An 18,275-nucleotide genomic window follows, 5' to 3' on the forward strand; every position below is an offset into this window, starting at 1 on the left:
ACCTGCCTCCCACTGCCCACTGCCCCCCGCCCCCCGAGGCAGAGATTCCACAGACTCGCCACTCTCTCTGAGGGGAAAAAATGTTTCCTTGTCTCCATTCTAAATGGCTTACTCCTTATTCTTAAACTGTGGCCCCTGGTTCTGGACTGCCCCAACCGGGAGCATGTTTGGGGGAGTCCAGACTTCAGTGTTATATGGCCAACTATTAATTTTTTACCAAATTTCTTTTACTTGTATTTTACTCCTGGAATTGTACAGTGTTTGAAGCCACATGAAAGAGCAGCTAATCTGTTGCATATCAGTTGTGCTGCTGCAAGTAAGAATGTCATTGTTTTGGGCATATAACGACAAAACGCTCACGACTTTTGAATAATCGCTGCCTTGCCCTTCCCCCAGGGCTTTGCCTATTTTTGTCCTTCATGACGGCTATTCCGATAATGGAAATTTGTCTTTATAGATTTTGTAAATCACCGCCCAAAAAAATTGTTCCATCAGAATTTGTGGAAAAAGTAAATATGACACTTTTTATCTTGGGTTTCTTGATGAAAATGCATTTGTGGGCCAATTGCCTTTTGGAGCTGCTTTTGAATCTTTCAGAGCTTTCCAGAACCTAATCTTATTGGAATGACAGCAGCACCTCTCCCCACTGGCTCTTTCAAAAACTTTAGATCTATTCTCTGGTCTCTTACTTTCTTTAGTGAATGTAATTCCCTCCTAACATGCAAACTCTTTTTTTTTAATTGTTTTTAATTACCTGAAGATGGAATTAATGGGTCGCAGTTCAGATGAACTCTTCATTGTTGCTGTTCAGATAATGTAAATTTGACTTTACATTTTTTTTCAAGACTAGTTGTGATTGTGCATTTGTACAAACCTCCCCTCTGAATAAGCTGTTAATGTTTGAAGTTTGCTGCTGCTGTTCTTGCACTCTAGTGTTTGCATAGCAATCAAATCTGTTGGTTGGTGTTCATGAAGCTGCCAGGTTCTGTTCAAAGTTGGAAACTTAACTGATGGCATCTGCTGGTCTTCTCATTAGCTCAGTAAAGGGCCTGTCCTACTTGGCCGTCATTTACTCGACAGTGAGTGTCGTGTGCTTCATCATGCGTCCGCACAGCCTTCTGGATCGCGTGACGTCATTTGAATGCCCAGTTTATGATATTTACCCAGTTTGTAATATTTATGGTGATTTTCTAAAATGTTCCAGTTTCTTGAGTGGTGCTAGCAATTGGGGGGAAAACTGCAGATGTAAATGCCCCTATCCAAAAATAGAGGTGAATGAAAAGTAGCAAGCTGCAGACCAAATTAATTTGTGGGAAGGAACTGAGAATGCTGGTTTAAATTGAAGATAGACACAAAATGTAGGAGTAACTCAGCGGGACTGGCAGCATCATGGATGATGTTTCAGTCTGAAGAAGGGTCTCGACCCGAAACATTACCCTGCCTCGCTTGGCCGCTGGTGCGCGAAGATTACGTGTAGCACGAAATCCTGGCGCGCTGCGCGATATCGCACACAACTCCACGCCACTCCATGCGCCCGTCCGGTGCTACCCACATGCGACCAGGTCCCGTAAATAGCGCGCAAATTACTGCCAAGTGGGACAGGCCTTTAACCCCACACTAGAAACCGTATACAAGTATACTTGCCTGGCAGGGGGTAGTTTAGAGATACTCATCCTTTGATCCACTGAGTCTGCGTCAACCAGTGATCCCTGCACACTAATACTACCCCACACGCTATGGACAATTTACAATCTTTATCAAAGCCAATTAACCTAAAAACCTGTACGGTTTTGGAGTGTCGGAGGAAACCAGACCTCTGGGAGAAAACCCTCATGGTGACGAGAAGAATGTACAATGAATGATGCGTTGTTACATTTGACTAGTCACAGCGCCAGAGACCCGGGTTCAATCCTGGCTATACGTGTTGTGTAAGGAGTTTATATCACTGACTAGTCAAGTGTGACAAAGTCACTCTACCACTGCACCGCTGGTCTTGAGCGTTTGGGATAAACTAAATGCCGGCTTTTCCAGCGAGGACTACATTCCATGAGTGGGGATTTATTAAATGAACAGGACCAGCAGCACATGAAAGGACAGATTTCAGCATGTGAAATGAGCATCCCCCTCAATCATGGCAGGATTCGCTGGTAAAAAGAGCATTGGGGTAAATGAATGGGAAGTGTGTATAAAGCAGATGTGATTATCATGTATGTTTGTTATTTTCAGTTCATCATTCTAGTTGTGGACAGCACAGACAGGGAGCGACTAACACTTACGAAAGAGGAACTCTACAAAATGCTGGCACATGAGGTACAATTTGTTTCTTATGTGGAACCACGTAAATTAACAGTGAAATGCAAGAGGAAAATAGTTTTCCCAGTGGTGCATCAAGTTGTTTTCAATCTGCTACATTGGCTCATCCACTGAATCTCTCATCATCATTCACTTGTTACCTAACGTCCAGCACGCCTCTTGTCGTCCACTGCAAAAACGTTTCAACGTTTTGGAACTTGCTGCTGAGCAGCATTGTTGCCCGTGTCCTGGTCTGTGCCACGCTGCATTAACCGAAGCCCCTCGGGTCTGGAACTTGTCGGGTTCCGTGGCCAGCTGCCTATCGGGGTTTGCCACTAGACCGACAGACTGCGGACTGTTGGGGGAAGCAAACGGCAAACCTGGCCCTGCTCGCCCCCCCGAATGCCTGACGTGCCACTGGCGATGATAGTCACTGGGCACGTAGTTGAGCTGCAGAATATTGCGGGCGGGGGGGGAGATTAATGGGAATGTTGAGGGAGGAGTGGAAATACAAAACCCAGCCCCGCAGCCGGCAGAGACAGTGGGAGGACCGTGAGTGGGTTGGCCGAGGCCGCGGGGCTGGGTTTTGTATTTTCACCCCTCCCTCAACATTCCCATCAATCTTCGCCCCCCCCCTCCCCCACAATATTCTGCACCTCGCCTACATGCTGAGCTAATTAACATGGCAAATTAAGCCCAAAATGTGCGCACCTTTGGCATATGGAGGGGATTTGGCACAATCACAGGGTGAACACAGAGTACATAACACCGTAGGCAAGGGTTGACCTCGTGTTTTGGGTGACCTTGATTTCTTTGAGGAGACGGCGATGCTGTCGACGTGAATTTCATCAAAGCGTTCCCTCGCGGTGAGCTGATACGAAGTACTGCACGCAAGATCCGACTCAGCAGTGAGGCAGCAGCTCTACCTGCTCTGCACCTTGTGCTGTTTCATCGATGTACATGGGGTTGTTCGTTAATCACGTTCAAGGGGTTTGAATGCTGAGACTGGAATGCAATAAAGCAGCACGGCAGAGTTGCTGCCTTACAGCGCTTGCAGCGCCGGAGACCCAGGTTCGATCCTGTCAACGGGTGCTGTCGGTGCAGAGTTTGTGCGTTCTCCCCACGACTAAGTGGGTTTTCTCCGAGACCTTCCACACTCGAATAACGTGCAGGTGTGTAGGTTAATTGTCTTGGGTTTGCATTCTCTGTATAAGTGTAAATTGTCCCGAGTGTGTGTAGGATAGTGTTAATGTTTGGGGATCGCTGGGCAGCGGGGACTCAGTGGGCCGAAGGGCCTGTTTCCGCGCTGTATCTCTAAACTAAACTAATTCCCAGAACCTTATCTGATTTTCCCCATTCTCCAGTGTTGGTGATGGAATGCTCTACGGTATTGCTGTTATTCAAGGCTTATAACCCGATCTTGTTCTCACTGGCAGGACCTCAGGAAGGCAGCTGTGTTGGTGTTTGCCAATAAGCAGGACATGATGAACTCTATGTCGGCAGCTGAAATTTCCAAGTTTCTAACATTAACATCCATTAAAGATCATCCATGGCACATACAGGCCTGTTGTGCACTCACAGGCGAAGGGTTAGTATTACAAGTGCCGGAGCTTGCCCTGAGGGAAAATGTTTTATCTTTCATTTCAATATGATTGTATGGACAATTAATGTATTTGAAATCCATAAAATTAGCTTTCATATCAAATCTAGTTCGGGTATGACCCCGAAATAGCACTGCCTATCATTAAAGTGTTCCGTCTCTTTGTACGTCAGATTGTGCATGAATCTGATAAAAAGACATTTGTATAATAGTGCCTAGTAGATTAAAGTTTAACTTCTCCAACAGCCCATTTATAAAACAAGGCTGAAACTGCCAAGTGTTGAGACGTACGGGGTTGCAGAGTATTGGTGTTAGCAAATAATGGTTTTGAAAGACTCTACCATCAATAAGTGATGCTTTGAAAGCGGCCAAGTATATTGATATGGGACTGGTGCCTCCTTTAATCCAGATAATATTACGAGAATGCACCTGAATCCCCCTTCTCCTGGGAAGTCCCCGACAATGTGGCTGATCTTGACCCCATTGGGATTTGCCACATGCGGCCCGGGTTCTGGGACTCTGGCCTGTCGCAGCCAGCAGATCCATTCCCACTGTGGACTTCTGAGCCGACTTTGTGGGCCGGTAATTGTGGCCCCCAAAGGCCTTGACCTCTGGTCCAGCAAAATGGATAATTCGGTGTGGCTCTGGAGCCATGGGTACTGTGCAATCTGTGGTGGATGTGTACATGATTCTGATGCTGTGAAGATTTACCTGCCAAAAGAGACCACACCTGGAGTATTGCGTACAGTTTTGGTCTCCAAATCTGAGGAAGGACATTATTGCCATAGAGGGAGTGCAGAGACGGTTCACCAGACTGATTCCTGGGATGTCAGGACTGTCTTATGAAGAAAGACTGGATAGACTTGGTTTATACTCTCTAGAATTTAGGAGATTGAGAGGGGATCTTATAGAAACTTACAAAATTCTTAAGGGGTTGGACAGGCTAGATGCAGGAAGATTGTTCCCGATGTGGGGAAGTCCAGGACAAGGGGTCACAGCTTAAGGATAAGGCGGGAATCCTTTAAAACCGAGATGAGAAGAACTTTTTTTTCACACAGAGTGGTGAATCTCTGGAACTCTCTGCCACAGAGGGTAGTTGAGGCCAGTTCATTGGCTATATTTAAGAGGGAGTTAGATGGGGCCCTTGTGGCCAAGGGGATCAGGGGGTATGGAGAGAAGGCAGGTACGGGATACTGAGTTGGATGATCAGCCATGATGATATTGAATGGCGGTGCAGGCTCGAAGGGCCGAATGGCCTACTCCTGCACCTAGTTTCTATGTTTCCAAAAGTGTACAATGAACCTGGTATGGTGCAACACTGGAACAGGTCCTTCATGTTTGTGCCAAGCATGATCCCAAATTAAACTCATCTCCTCTGGCTGTATGTGATCCAGATGCCTCCATTCCTTGCATGTACATGTGGCAATCTAAAAATCTCTTGTATACCACTATTTTATCTACATCCACCACCCCTGGCAGTGTGTTTAAGGCACTCACCCTGGTAAATAAACAACCTTGTGCTGCTCATCTTTAAACTCTGTCCTTGTTCCGTAAAGCCATGCCCTCTAATCTTTGACATTTCAACCATGGGAATTGGGTTCTGACTGACTGTTAGGCTAGCGATCCGTGTACACTAGGGACAAAGTACAGAAGCCAAACTTGCACGTCGTTCCACCAAGGTGCAGTACAGAACCAGGGGCCACAGTTTAAGAATCCTTTTTCCTTGTGGCTATTGAGTACAACTCCTCCCCTTCTGTTGTGAGGTATACTGACCTGCCATCATCCCAATCTTTGCACATCCCGAATCCCTTGCACTTGTCACTTTAATTTCGTGTATCTTGTGTTTTATGACTGTTGGTAGACCAATTTCCATCCTGGGTTAAATAAAGTTCATTCATATCGTATCATCTTTGGAATGTGGGGGGAAACCTGAGCCCCTGGTGAAAACCCACGCAGTCGCAGGGAGAGCGTACAGACTTCCCCGTAGACAGGATCGAGCACCAGTCTCTGGCACAATAAGACAGCAACTCTGCTGCACCACTGTGCTGTTCTGTGACTTTACCCTCCTATTACCAAGGCCAGACTGCAGTATTGGAAGTTGTGCTGGTGGGATATAAACGGGCATCGATCACTTGAGCAGAGTTTACAAAACCTAGGCTAGTGGGGCCAGAGAATTGTGCATATCAATTACAATTCTAACTCTTAATTGTACTCCAGGCCTGTCTGCTTTTACACAAGATTTGAATCTAGTGTGATATTTATATTTATTCTTTATTTTTTAAACTTTCAGGTTGGGTCAAGGGCTGGAATGGATGACTTTGAAGACATCGGCAAAATAGGTACTTGCAAACCAAAAAAAAGCTTTGGAAAGAATTGACTCGCCAGTAACCAGGTGCCTTGTTCTTGGAAGACAGATCTTAAACTACTGGAAGGTGGCTATTGGCTGGGCACTTGAAACATGACGTGCAGAGAATCCTTTCTAATCGAAGCAGTTGGCCCCAGAACTGAAGGACAACCATCTCCTGGTGGACTAAACTCGCTGGAAAGAATGGCCTTGTGCGAATGTGCTGGATTTTTAACCTCTCACAGTCCAAGGTGCAGAACAGACTAATTGACTGAATCCGCCAGAAAACCCAACACTAACCGTGGAAGCGTGCAGGCTCGGGGTCAGAAAAGTGAAAGGAGAAAACTGCTTGCAGTGTGCAATGCTCCGAAATTTCATGGGTAACTTTTGAGTACTCGAGAAATGTGTGTTACTGAGCTGGCTTGGTGTTTGTGCTCGCAGCTGAAGTGGGAAAACGAGGACCTGTGTGTGGCCCGGACTTTGGGGTATGCGTTTAATTCCCGACCTGACTGCCAAGAGTATTTAATTCTTTTGAACCTCAGGAACAGTCTTGCTTCTCGTTTAACTTCACCAGTTTTATTCTATCGAATGGCATATCATAAGATCAGTATAAGTCTGTTTTAGGGCTTGAATAAATAGTCTTAGAGCGATGAGGCTTTGATACATCCATACTTTTTCCACTTCGGAGCTAATGTCAGTAGATTTGACAAAACTGTCCCAGTGTACAGCATTTTTCTTTTTTTTTTTTAAATCTTGTATAAAAGAAACGTGAAACGTTCCAATAGCGAAGTGAATTGCCGCACTTTTGGCTTATTGACGGTGAAAACTCTTGAGACCGACCACCAGGCACATTCCTCTTTCAACAATTGGAGTTGGACCTGCTTTAACTGGTCCATCTTGCTATTACCCAGATACTCCATACTGAGCTCTGCTACTCTCATTCATTCAACAAAACACCTCAGCAGTTAAATCCCACCTTTATGCCACCCTGTCTAATAGATCTGGCTGTTGAGGTTTTGTGCGCGGATTTCCACGTTGTGTATTCTAACAAGCCCATGCATGGGATTTGCATAGTCGAGGATAGTTTGGCGGTACCAATTAGCCAGAGAAACTTGAACAAACTTGCTGGAAGGAACCGCTAAAATCTGAATTCAATCAATAATAGGCGGGCATCCATCTGATTGAGGAAGGGTCTTGACCTGAAACGTCGCCTGTTCCTTCGCTCCATAGATGTTGAGTTTCTCCAGCTTTTTTGTTTTTTTTAATCTAACTTCCATTTGATTAAAGGTAATGTCGCACTGTGTGTTTGTCCTTGCATTAACAGTACCCAACTCCCATTAACAGTATCAAACTCCCAACATGGGCGGGTGGAATTACGAAACTATTTCAGTATGGCTCTGGCACCAAATGCAAAGTCCCTGGGGTAGAGATATTGGTGACCGCTCCCCTTCCAGACAGAATCTCTGGCTAACGTGCTGATCCTTTTGGCGATGATAGTGGGCTGGCTTCATATTTCAAGCACAAAAGTGAGGGGTCAAATCTTAGTCTTCCTGACCTCTTTGGGATCAGTGCCGTGTGAAGCTTTACAATGTGAAGTTTTTTTCTATTCCCCATCCCTAAACAATATACTAATTAACAGGCAAAAGTTGGGGGAGTGCCTGAAGCATAGGTTCGAGTAATGGAACAGATTGGACTGATTGTTAATTTGATTTGGGGGGGGGGGGGGTTGGGTTTCACTAGAGTAGGCATTTTAATTTTCGAGAAGGAACTGCAGATGCTGGAAAATTGAAGGTAGACAAAAGTGCTGGAGAAACTCATCTATGGAGCGAAGGAAATAGGCAACGTTTCGGGACGAAACCCGGAAGGGTTTCGTCCCGAAACGTTGCCTATTTCCTTCAGGGTTTTGGCCTGAAACGTTGCCTATTTCCTTCAGGGTTTTGGCCCGAAACGTTGCCTATTTCCTTCAGGGTTTTGGCCCGAAACGTTGCCTATTTCCTTCGCTCCATAGATGCTGCTGCACCCGCTGAGTTTCTCCGGCACTTTTGACTCCCTAAGCATTTTAATCTATTCACGCTGCAAATGGAGTTGGACATTTTATGCCCCCCAGTTGTAACGGTAGACTTGTATTCTTAAAAGTGCAGCGAAGATGTCCAGTGATCAAGTACCCGAGTGATAGAATCGATATGCTGGTCTTTGTTTGCAGAATTGGATGCCACTCCCTTTTTTTTTTTTTTTTTTTTTTTTTTTGTGCATTTCATTCACATCTCCACCAATCTGACCTTAGTTTTGGCCCTGGCTGATCCTTTCTCTTCCGAGTTTGTGCATCCACTTGAAGGGTAAACTAAGAGAAGACTTTCCTTATGTTTAATATTTATTCTCCTAGCCAGATATATGTGCGGATGTCCAATGCCACTGTCGTTCTGCTCCACTGCAAAGATGGAAAAAATAGCTTTGTCCAAATGTAACCATGCTGCCTTCTTTCACCTTTGCATGAGAATTTTTTAATCCTCGTGTAATGTTTCAACCATTGTTGCTCCTCCTCTCTTCCTTGAGTTGAACGGTGGTATGCTTGGAGCTTGCAAATTTGCTCGTAAACTAAACAATTAGATGATGTTTCTTAACAGTGGTGCTTTTCGAAAGTATTGTACTTGCCGTTTTAAAACACTAGAGGCAGGTCATCCAAATTGCACCAGGATGGTGACTGAATGAGTTGAATGTTGTAAGTTGCTGGGCTCTGGAGTTTGAAACTATCAAATATCTGAGACGCATTTCTTGGTGGGGGGGGGGGGTGAATAGAAAACCTTTCTATAAATGGCGAGTTGCTTACATTGTCTAGACTTGGATGGAAGGTCAAATGGGAACTAATGTCAGGATTTGGAGCAAAACGTGCCTTTTTTTCAGTTGCAACTTGTTGCCTGTGGGTGCAGGAGGCTCTACTGGAAGAACCTTGACTGCAATTGAATCTCTAGCTTGCATCTGTGACACCTGTTCTGAGATTTGTGTGAATGTCATTGAAGCTACTTTAGCCACAATGTAACTGAGATTGAAGAAGCCATCCCTCTCCTTTGTCAAGAACATTGATCTGAACATCGGGATAATAGATTCTACCTCCAATCTCATATTGCACCCATCTGAATAATTAATTTAAATATTACTGCTGCCTTTTAAACATAATTGCCACCGAGTTAAAGAATTTAGCGGTGATAGGGTTTCTGCATCAATGATTTAATGAAGCATAGCACCACAGAGTGAACACGGTTCCAAAGTCCCACTCTCTCATCTCTGCCCAAAATTCAGCCGCCAAAGTCGAGCTTAGGCTCTAGGCTTTGTTTCACATTTTTATTCATCGCCAAGATTCCACCTTTCAATGAAGCGAGGCGGCTGAAATTTGACATTGGAAGTGAAGGTGGGATTGGTGTGCGTTTTATGTCGGGCCTGTTAACGTGAGGCTTCAACAGTGCCTGCGAATTGGTCTCGGTAAGGAACAGGGACATGAAAATGGAGAGGGGTAACGGGCATTGTGCTCTTGCCAAGATTGGCCTGGGAAAACAAGTTCACTTTTTATTTTGTTGTCGGATTCATTCAAGAATTTTGTCTAATCCCTGCTGAAAATAATCACTGGGTTCGGTTTTGTTACACCCTCTCGACTATTTTCATCCTGACACCACACCCTAGGTGGCTGTTCACACAGCATTTACTTTTCTACAGTTCAACAGTTGGGCTCATTGCTTCCTTTGTTATTGGTCCTCCGTGATGAATGGATGTGTGCAGCAAATGGGTCGAAGGGTGAATGTGTTTGAGTCAGTTTGTCGGAGGTGGTTGGTGAGGTTTTACAGTTAAAATAGTACAGAGTACAGCACGGGAACACGTCCTGCAGCCAACAGTGTCTGTGCTGGAAGTGATGCCAAGACCAACTCCTATCTGCCTGCACATAATTTAGAACATTAGGTCAAAATATTTTTCTTTCTCGTTGGTCCTCTGTTTTCCCCCCCCCTCAACCCTAATTTTGACTTGATCCTTTGCTACTTCTCAGATTTTAATACATTGCTTTGTCACTGGACAGTATTTTCGAATCCATAATGCATCTAGGGATCGGCCATGATGAAGCTGCATGGTCACAGTCCCTGTAGGTGCTTTGGTCCTTCTATAAGCAATGCTGTTTCCGGGTATGTCCATACAAGAAAGATGATGTACCTTGGTGGTGAAGTGCCTCTTGGCGGATTTTCTCTGGGTTTGTTAGACCTGGGAAAAAGTTCTATCTAGTTGGTTTTGGGGAAGAGTGTAATTTAACGACTAGAATCACAAGCTACCTACCTACCACCTCGTGACAACCATGCTGCGAGTATGATTCGAGGGCGAACTCGGGGTGAATTAGGTTGTGAAAGTGGGGCGGGGCCTTTATACTGCGACATGAGGAATTGGGACTTGAAATCTGGGTGGAGTTTCTGCAGCCTCTTGGTCATATGGCATAACTCCCCCACGCATGGGTTGCAGTGAGCATTTCCCCCAGATGTGTTCGTGACTGAGAAACAGCTTTGATTTTCCTTGTGGTCCAGATCTCGGGATGTATTTGATGGTGTCCGGGCTCAGTGCTTCACCTTTTGTCCTGTTTCATTCACATTGTTGTTTGGCTCCTGTGAGTAGATGGGAATGAGGTGTTGCTAGATCCCCCAGTGTTTCGTGCTTGCTGCTATTATTCCTTGAAATTCAAGGGGCAGGAGGGAATAGGGCACTGGCTACACCAAATGTGCTAATTTGATCAATTTGCTAATGGTTGTCCAGCCAAATCGCTCTTGACCCTAGTCAATGAAAACAAATTCTGAGCATTATTTGTGGGGAAATGGTTGCAATTTAATGTTGGTCTTTCACTGCCTTTGGTTTGTGTTTATGTTCTTCAGAAGGGCGAATCTGCAGGCATATTTTGACTGGTTGTCAGGCGACTCTTTTCAAACTTTTAAAGCATTTGCGTGCAGCAAATGTGGGGAGAGGCGCCTTCAGTCGTTTAGTCAGGCTTGTATTAGCTAATGGAAGGCACTCGCTTTAAATTGCTACTTTCACCGTGGGTGTGACAAGCTGGGAGATATTGACATCCTTGTGAAAATGGAGGGATATCATGGTTCTTATGGACATTTAATCTGCCTTAGCAACTTTATCACCTTCAGGAGGATGTATATGTTCTTCTCGAAGTGTAAATTGTAATGAACTGCTGTGGGAAGCCAGGAATTTTCATGGGATTACCTGGTGCTGAAGATGAAGCCAAGCCCTCGCTGAGTTGTGGTGTGATTTTTATTCATCGAGATTGCTAGAATGGTGCGATACATTCAGGGACCTCTCTAATCAGCACCTCTCCCCGAATCAAATCATTGTCAAAAAAGCAGTTGTCTCTGTGGGACAGTGGTTCGAACTAAGCTCCTTTTAGATTTATAAGTATAGATGAAGTTTTAAGATTTTTTGGGAGCCTTTTTAGGTCAGATGGACCCAAGGGATTTCTTGGAAATGCTCTACCTCCACCAACTGTGAACTTAATCTCGATGGAGACTGTACCGTCTGCATATGTGTTATCATGTATTCCCCTCCCTGGTTCCTGAGACCGTTTTTGTAATCACGCTTTTGTCTTTGGCTATTCAGAGACCACCAATCATGTGGCTTTCTCTGATGGTGGCCACTCTGATGTCAGCTTCATCAATTTTCTTTTGTTTAAAAAAAAAAAAAATCTATTTAAGTATTAATATTTAACAGGGGACTCTCCTCAGAAGTGAGGAAGAGAGCGAGTATTCAAACGGTCATGTTACTGACAACATTGTGCACTCTTCTGTGTAAACTGTACATTGAGAAACATTTTTCATTCCAAGGACATGTGTTACCGCATGTGTTTTAAATAAATTTTTTGTGAATTTTTTTTTTTTTTCAATGGATGTTTTATTTTGTGTCTTTGGGTAATTTTTCTTCACAAAGCAAAATCTGAAGTTATTATAAATGATTCTATTATTTTGTTGTTGGGTGTACCTAGGTACAGTGAAATGATTTGCTTTGCATACAGCCCAGTGACATCGTGCAGTTCTCAAGTGGTAGGGACAGAATTCTGCCATTCGGCCCATCAAGTCTACTCCATCATTCAATCATGGCTGATCTATCTCTCCCTCCTAACTCCATTCTCTTCCTTTCTCCCCATAACCCCTGACACCCACCCGGACTAATGAAGAATCTATCTCTGCCTTAAAAATATCCATTGACTGCCTCCAAAGCCTTGAATGGGAGTGGCAATGAATAGGGAGACCTCACCTCAGCAGCTCACAAGTGTTGTCGGCACCAAAACGTGGCAAAGTTACAAAATGTCACCAAATAGTCTTGTCTACTGCCAGCCTGCACACATGGTGGCACCCCTACCCTCTTGCCTGTGTTCAGCTATTGCCACATTTTATCCTGCTCCTTCTTCTTCTTGCGTAGGACATGCACAGCCTAAAGTTGAAGGACAACTTGTTCTATTTGATTGTGCACGCCGGGTTGATTGCATTCGTCAAAACAGGGCGGACCACGTGAAGGTTGCAATCTCCCACCCCGTCCTGCCTCTCCTCTCTCCCTCCTACTCCTCCTAACTCACCCAGACCCAGCCCCACCAACCCCACCACAATCGGTCTGAAGAAAGGTCCCGACCTGAAACGTCACCTATCCATGTTCTCCAGAGATGGTGCCTAACCCCCTGAGTTACTCCAGCACTGTGTGTGTGTGTGTGTGTGTGTGTCCTTCCATACAAACTTCACTCACTGTTTCATCTCTAGTGAGGTTAGTCGTCCTAAAATGTTCACACATGGAACAGCCGTTCAGGCAATGAATGGCGAGTCTGCCGTTGGGGCAAATAGTGTTCCAGGAGCAATGGGCATTGTCGATACTGTACAGGATTTTATTACATTCATCAACACTGGTGTTGCGACCAGTCATTATTTACATTGAATCATTTGAACTGTTCTATTTATTAGGATTATATTACATCAGGTATTTACAACGTTAAAACATACAACTGTGGGCCGTCGGTGTTGGTTGGTCAGGGCAAGGATGGGTTTAGGCATTGCCAGCTGTTGGTGTATCCCCAGTAATCAAACTCTTTCCTGTGTAAAAAAAAAAAAAAACATATTTTAAGTTGAAGTCTAAGGAAGACTATCATCTCCATTATCATATCAGGGCAAGGAGAGGATTGAAAGCCATTGCAGTAAGGAAGATTTACCGGTTGGGTTGCGAATCATTTAGACCTTTGACAACAGACAATTGGTGAAGGAGTAGGCCATTCGAGCCAGCAACATAGGTGCAGGAGTTGGCCATTTGGCCCTTCCATGGCATACTAGGGACAATTTGCCCGGCCAATTAACCTGCAAACGTGTGCATCTTGAGTAGGAGAAAACCCATGCAGGTTGCAGGGAGAAAGTACAACTTCATACAGATAACATCCACAGTCAGGATTGAACCCGGGTCTTTGGTGCTGTCAGGCAGCAGCTCTACCTGCTGCGCCCACAACTCAGCGGGTCAGTCTCAATGCGAAACGTCACCTATTAGCTCTTCGGGCTAAGGAATTCAAGGGATATGGGGAAATGGGCATTAATGGGACACTGATTTTGGATGATAAGCCATGATCATATTGAATGGTGGTGTTGGCTCGAAGGGCCTACTCCTGCACCTATTGTCTATGTTTCTATTACTTTTCTCCGGAGAAGGCATTGGACCTGCTGAGTTACTCCAGCTCTTTGTGTCTGTCTTCCGTGCCACCCAGGGTATTATAATTGATATTGGTAACAAACAGTTTAGAGGAAGGTGGTAAGGGATACGCTGATCATTATCCACCAACATCCCCTGGATCTAGAATATTTCACACTGATGTAAAGATATATAACCCTGTAAGAAAAGATAGAGGAATCAAGAACTAGCAGGTAGGTACAAAATGCTGGAGTAGCTCAGCAGGTCAGGCAATATCTCTGGATTTTGGGATGGGTGACATTTTGGGTTGGGACCCTTCTTTGGACCAAACTCAATGTCACCCATCCTTTTTCTCCAGAGATGCTGTCTGACCCGCTGAGTTACTCCAGCATTTCGCTATAAGCCAGCATCTGCAGTTCCTTTCTACACAAGAAACAGAGGGCACAGGTTTCAGGTGGGAGACGAGAAGGAAAAACTTTAACAGGAACCCGAGAGGCAACCTTTTCACTTGGGATGATAGGTATATGGGAAGAGCTGCCAGAGGAAGTAGGTGAGGCAGGTACAATAGGGACATTGGGACAGGTAAATAGGAAAGGCTTAAAGGGATATGTGACTAGCATAGCTGGGGGATCGTGGTTGGCATAGAGAAGATGGGCCAAAGGGCCTGTTTCTGTGCTGAACCACTCTATTTCCATGACCAAGCATCGATCAAAGGAAAATACTCAAATCTATTTTTACCATAATGGTTACATGATATTTTGAGGAGTAAATATGGTTTGTCTAAGAGATCATGTTTGGAAAGAAGATAGACAAAGTGCTGGAGTAATGCCCCTGTCCCACTTGGGGAACCTGAATGGAAACCTCTGGAGACTTTGCGCCCCCCACCCAAGGTTTCCGTGCGGTTCCCGGAGGTTGCAGGTGGTTGCCGGAGGTTGCAGGTAGTGGAAGCAGGTAGGGAGACTGACAAAAACCTCCGGGAACCGCACGGAAACCTTGGGTGGGGCGCAAAGTCTCCAGAGGTTTCCATTCAGGTTTCCTAAGTGGGACAGGGGGCATTAACTCAGCAGATCAGGCAGCATCTTAGTTTGGTTTAGCTAACTTACAAAATTCTTAGGGGGTTGGACAGGCTAGATGCAGGAAGATTGTTCCCGATGTTGGGGAAGTCCAGGACAAGGGGTCACAGTTTAAGGATAAGGGGGAAATCTTTTAAAGATAAGTGGGAAGTCTTTTCGGACCGAGATGAGAAGAACATTTTTCACACAGAGAGTGGTGAATCTCTGGAAACTCTCTGCCACAGAAGGTAGTTGAGGCCACAGTTCATTGGCTATATTTATGAGGGAGTTAGATATGGCCCTTGTGGCTAAGGGGATCGGGGGGTATGGAGAGAAGGCAGGTACGGGATACTGAGTTGGATGATCAGCCATGATCATATTGAATTGCGGTGCAGGCTCGAAGGGCCGAATGGCCTACTCCTGCACCTATTTTGTATGTGTAGAGATACAGCGCGGAAACAGGCCTGTTGGCTCAGCGAGCCCACGCCGACCAGCGATCCCCGCACACTAACGCTGCCCTACACTGGAGAGGAGGAATGTATCGACTGTCACCCCGTCATCCATCGCATATCTTTCACATCTGCAGCTTGCAGAACATGAGAGCAAATGGTTTGTACTGACTTTCAGTAGAACGTTTAAGTTACCACATCAAAGGTGTTCTAACTAAGGTTGCAGCATGCGGTATTTGGTCTGCTAAACTGCCGTGGATTGTGAATTGCTTCCCAAACAGAAAACAGGGTGGCACAGCGGTAGAGTTGCTGCCTCACAGCGCCAGAGACCCTGGTTGGATCCTGTCTATGGTGCTGTCTGTACTGAGTTTGAGCAATAGTTCTCCCTGACAAGGAGGCATACCACCCTTGCCACCTTCCCCTCAGCTAACAATTAACCATTCTACATTTCCGTACCATTGTCTGCTTTGATCTGGTGTTTTCTCGCCTTCCCCCTCCATATCTCTAGACACTCTCTCTCTTCCCCCCCCACCGGACTCTGTCGGAAGAAGGGTCTCGACCTGAAACATCACCGATTCCTTCTCTCCAGAAATGCTGCCTGTCCCGCTGGGTTACTCCAGCATTTTGTGTCTAACTTCAGTGTAAAAAAGCAGGTAAAATTGTAAATTGTCCCTAGTGTGTAGGATAGTGCTAGTGTACAGGGATCGCTGGTCGGCGCAGATTCGATCGGTCGAGGGGTCAGTTTCCGCGCTGTATCTCTGAAGTCTAATACAACGGGAATTGACTAGTTGCTTTTGAGTTAGGAGGTGATGACTACTGTCGTGAGGGTCACAAATCTGTGGTGGATTTTCATTTCCCACCAGCGATTTGGATGAAAAGCAAAATGTACCCAAGGACAGACACAAAGTTCCGGTGGAACTCAGCGGGTCAGGCTCTGGAGAACGTTCTCCCCGTGACCTGCGTGGGTTTTCTCCGAGATCTTCGGTTTCGTCCCACACTCCAAAGACGTGCAGGTTTGTAGGTTAACTGGCTTGGTAAATGTAAAAATTGTCCCTAGTGGGTGTAGGATAGTGTTAGTGAGCGGGGATCGCTGGTCGGCACGGAGCCGGTGGGCCGAAGGGCCTGTTTCCGCGCTGTATCTCTAAACTGAACATGGATTGATAACAATGGTCCGCAATAACCAACCTGACCTCCCGGTGGCTCAGCACTTCAACTCCCCCTCCCACTCCCAATCCGACCTCTCTGTCCTGGGTCTCCTCCATTGCCAGAGTGAGCAAGAGCGGAAATTGGAGGAACAGCACCTCATATTCCGCCTGGGTTGCTTGCGTCCGGATGGCATTAACATTGAATTCTCCCAATTTTGCTAGCCCTTACTGTCTCCTCCCACCCTAACCCTCTATCCGCCCGCCCTCTGGCTCCTCCTCCTCCCCTTTTCCTTCCTTCTCCCCCACCCCCCCATCAGTCTGAAGAAGGGTTTCGGCCCGAAACGTCGCCTATTTCCTTCGCTCCATAGATGCTGCTGCACCCGCTGAGTTTCTCCAGCAATTTTGTGTAACATTTCGAGTTGGGACCCTTCATCAAACTGAAGCAGAGTCCTGATCTGAAACGTCACCATATCCATATTCTCCAGGGATTACCCCAGCATTTTGTGTCTTGCCAACCCAAAATCCATCCGTTATGTTGAGGGACCACACTGTGTGGCTCAAGTTAAGGATTTGTATTTTTGCCATCGTACAGAGTCAGTTGCTCTGAACCACCTTAAAGATACAATTACTAACGAAAGAAAAACCAAGATAGAAAGGAGCAGGTAAGATAGATCAACAATGATTGAATGGTGGAATAGACAATGGGCCGAATGGCCTAATTCTGCTCCCACGACTTATGAACTGAAAATGATCGGTACAGATAGTGATCAGGAGATCGATACAAAATGCTAGGAGTAACTCAGTGGAAAAGGCAGGATCTCTGGATGGAAGAAATGGGTGACGTTTCGGGTCGAGACCCTTCTTCAGACTGAGATGAGGGCTGTGATCATGAGATGCAGATTGTTTTGGACTAGAGTGACCGCAGGCTTGTTGCATCTTGTACTTACTCTCGTGTGACCCTGCCGCTCCTGCACACGAGCCCCGTGTCACAGGGGCAGAGCTGGTTGATGCTGTAGGCCAGCCCACCGTCGGGTACATAGCAATCCATGCCAAAGGTTAACCTCTTCTTGCAGATCATTTCGCCGTGATGCCGTGCGCAGCACATGGAGCCAGCGCAGTCTCCGTCCAGTTGGCAGCGGGCTCCTAGAGCAATGCAAGCAGCAAAGGTTTCATGTGTAGGAAGCAACTGCAGGTTTACACTGAGTATAGAGAGAGACACAAATGTCTTCAACCTGGTTTTTTTTTTTTTTTTTTTTTGGTTTTTTTTTTTAATCAAAAAATCTATTCAATTATTAAAAAATAATATTTACACTACAATAAAACAAGCCCGAACCCACCACCATAATACAATACAAACATATATCCATAATAAACTATGATACAATCCTTATTGAGGATACATTCAACACCCTGCGGAGCCCAGCGGTCCCGGAACTCCCTCAGGGTGCCCGTAGACAGGGCGTATTCCTTTTCTAATCCCACCCGGGCACGGACGTAACCCCGGAAAAGGGGCAGGCAGCTGGCTCGGGTAGAGCCCTCCGCCGTCTGGCGCCGTGAATCGCGGATGGCCAGCTTGGCCGGGCCCAGGAGCAACCCAACCAGGACATCTTCAGCCCTACCCTCTCCCCTACGCACAGGGTGTCCAAAGATGAGGATTATTTGGACGAGGGAATTGAATGCAATATCTCCAAGTTTGCGGATGACACA

General features: G+C 45.8%; 1 protein-coding gene and 1 long non-coding RNA gene across 2 annotated transcripts in view; one reads left to right on the forward strand and one right to left on the reverse strand.

The window, feature by feature from the left end:
* The window catches only part of LOC129710088 (ADP-ribosylation factor-like protein 5B), a 32,236-nt gene extending 25,354 nt beyond the window's left edge, over positions 1-6,882 (forward strand). Inside the window, exons 4-6 of the mRNA XM_055656802.1 lie at positions 2,227-2,310; positions 3,729-3,880; positions 6,183-6,882. Of these exons, the coding sequence (XP_055512777.1) occupies positions 2,227-2,310; positions 3,729-3,880; positions 6,183-6,231 (285 nt within the window). The 3' untranslated portion in view covers positions 6,232-6,882. The remainder of the gene's footprint in view (positions 1-2,226; positions 2,311-3,728; positions 3,881-6,182) is intronic.
* A 5,055-nt stretch (positions 6,883-11,937) lies between these two features.
* On the reverse strand, positions 11,938-17,701 carry LOC129710089 (uncharacterized). Its single transcript, XR_008725632.1, has 2 exons — positions 17,516-17,701; positions 11,938-13,342 (listed from the first exon to the last, which is right to left on the reverse strand). It is a non-coding gene; the product is annotated as an uncharacterized LOC129710089 (long non-coding RNA).
* Positions 17,702-18,275: the final 574 nt, after the last annotated feature.

This window comes from Leucoraja erinacea, chromosome 27, assembly GCF_028641065.1.
Source record: "Leucoraja erinacea ecotype New England chromosome 27, Leri_hhj_1, whole genome shotgun sequence".
Taxonomy (NCBI): domain Eukaryota; kingdom Metazoa; phylum Chordata; class Chondrichthyes; order Rajiformes; family Rajidae; genus Leucoraja; species Leucoraja erinaceus.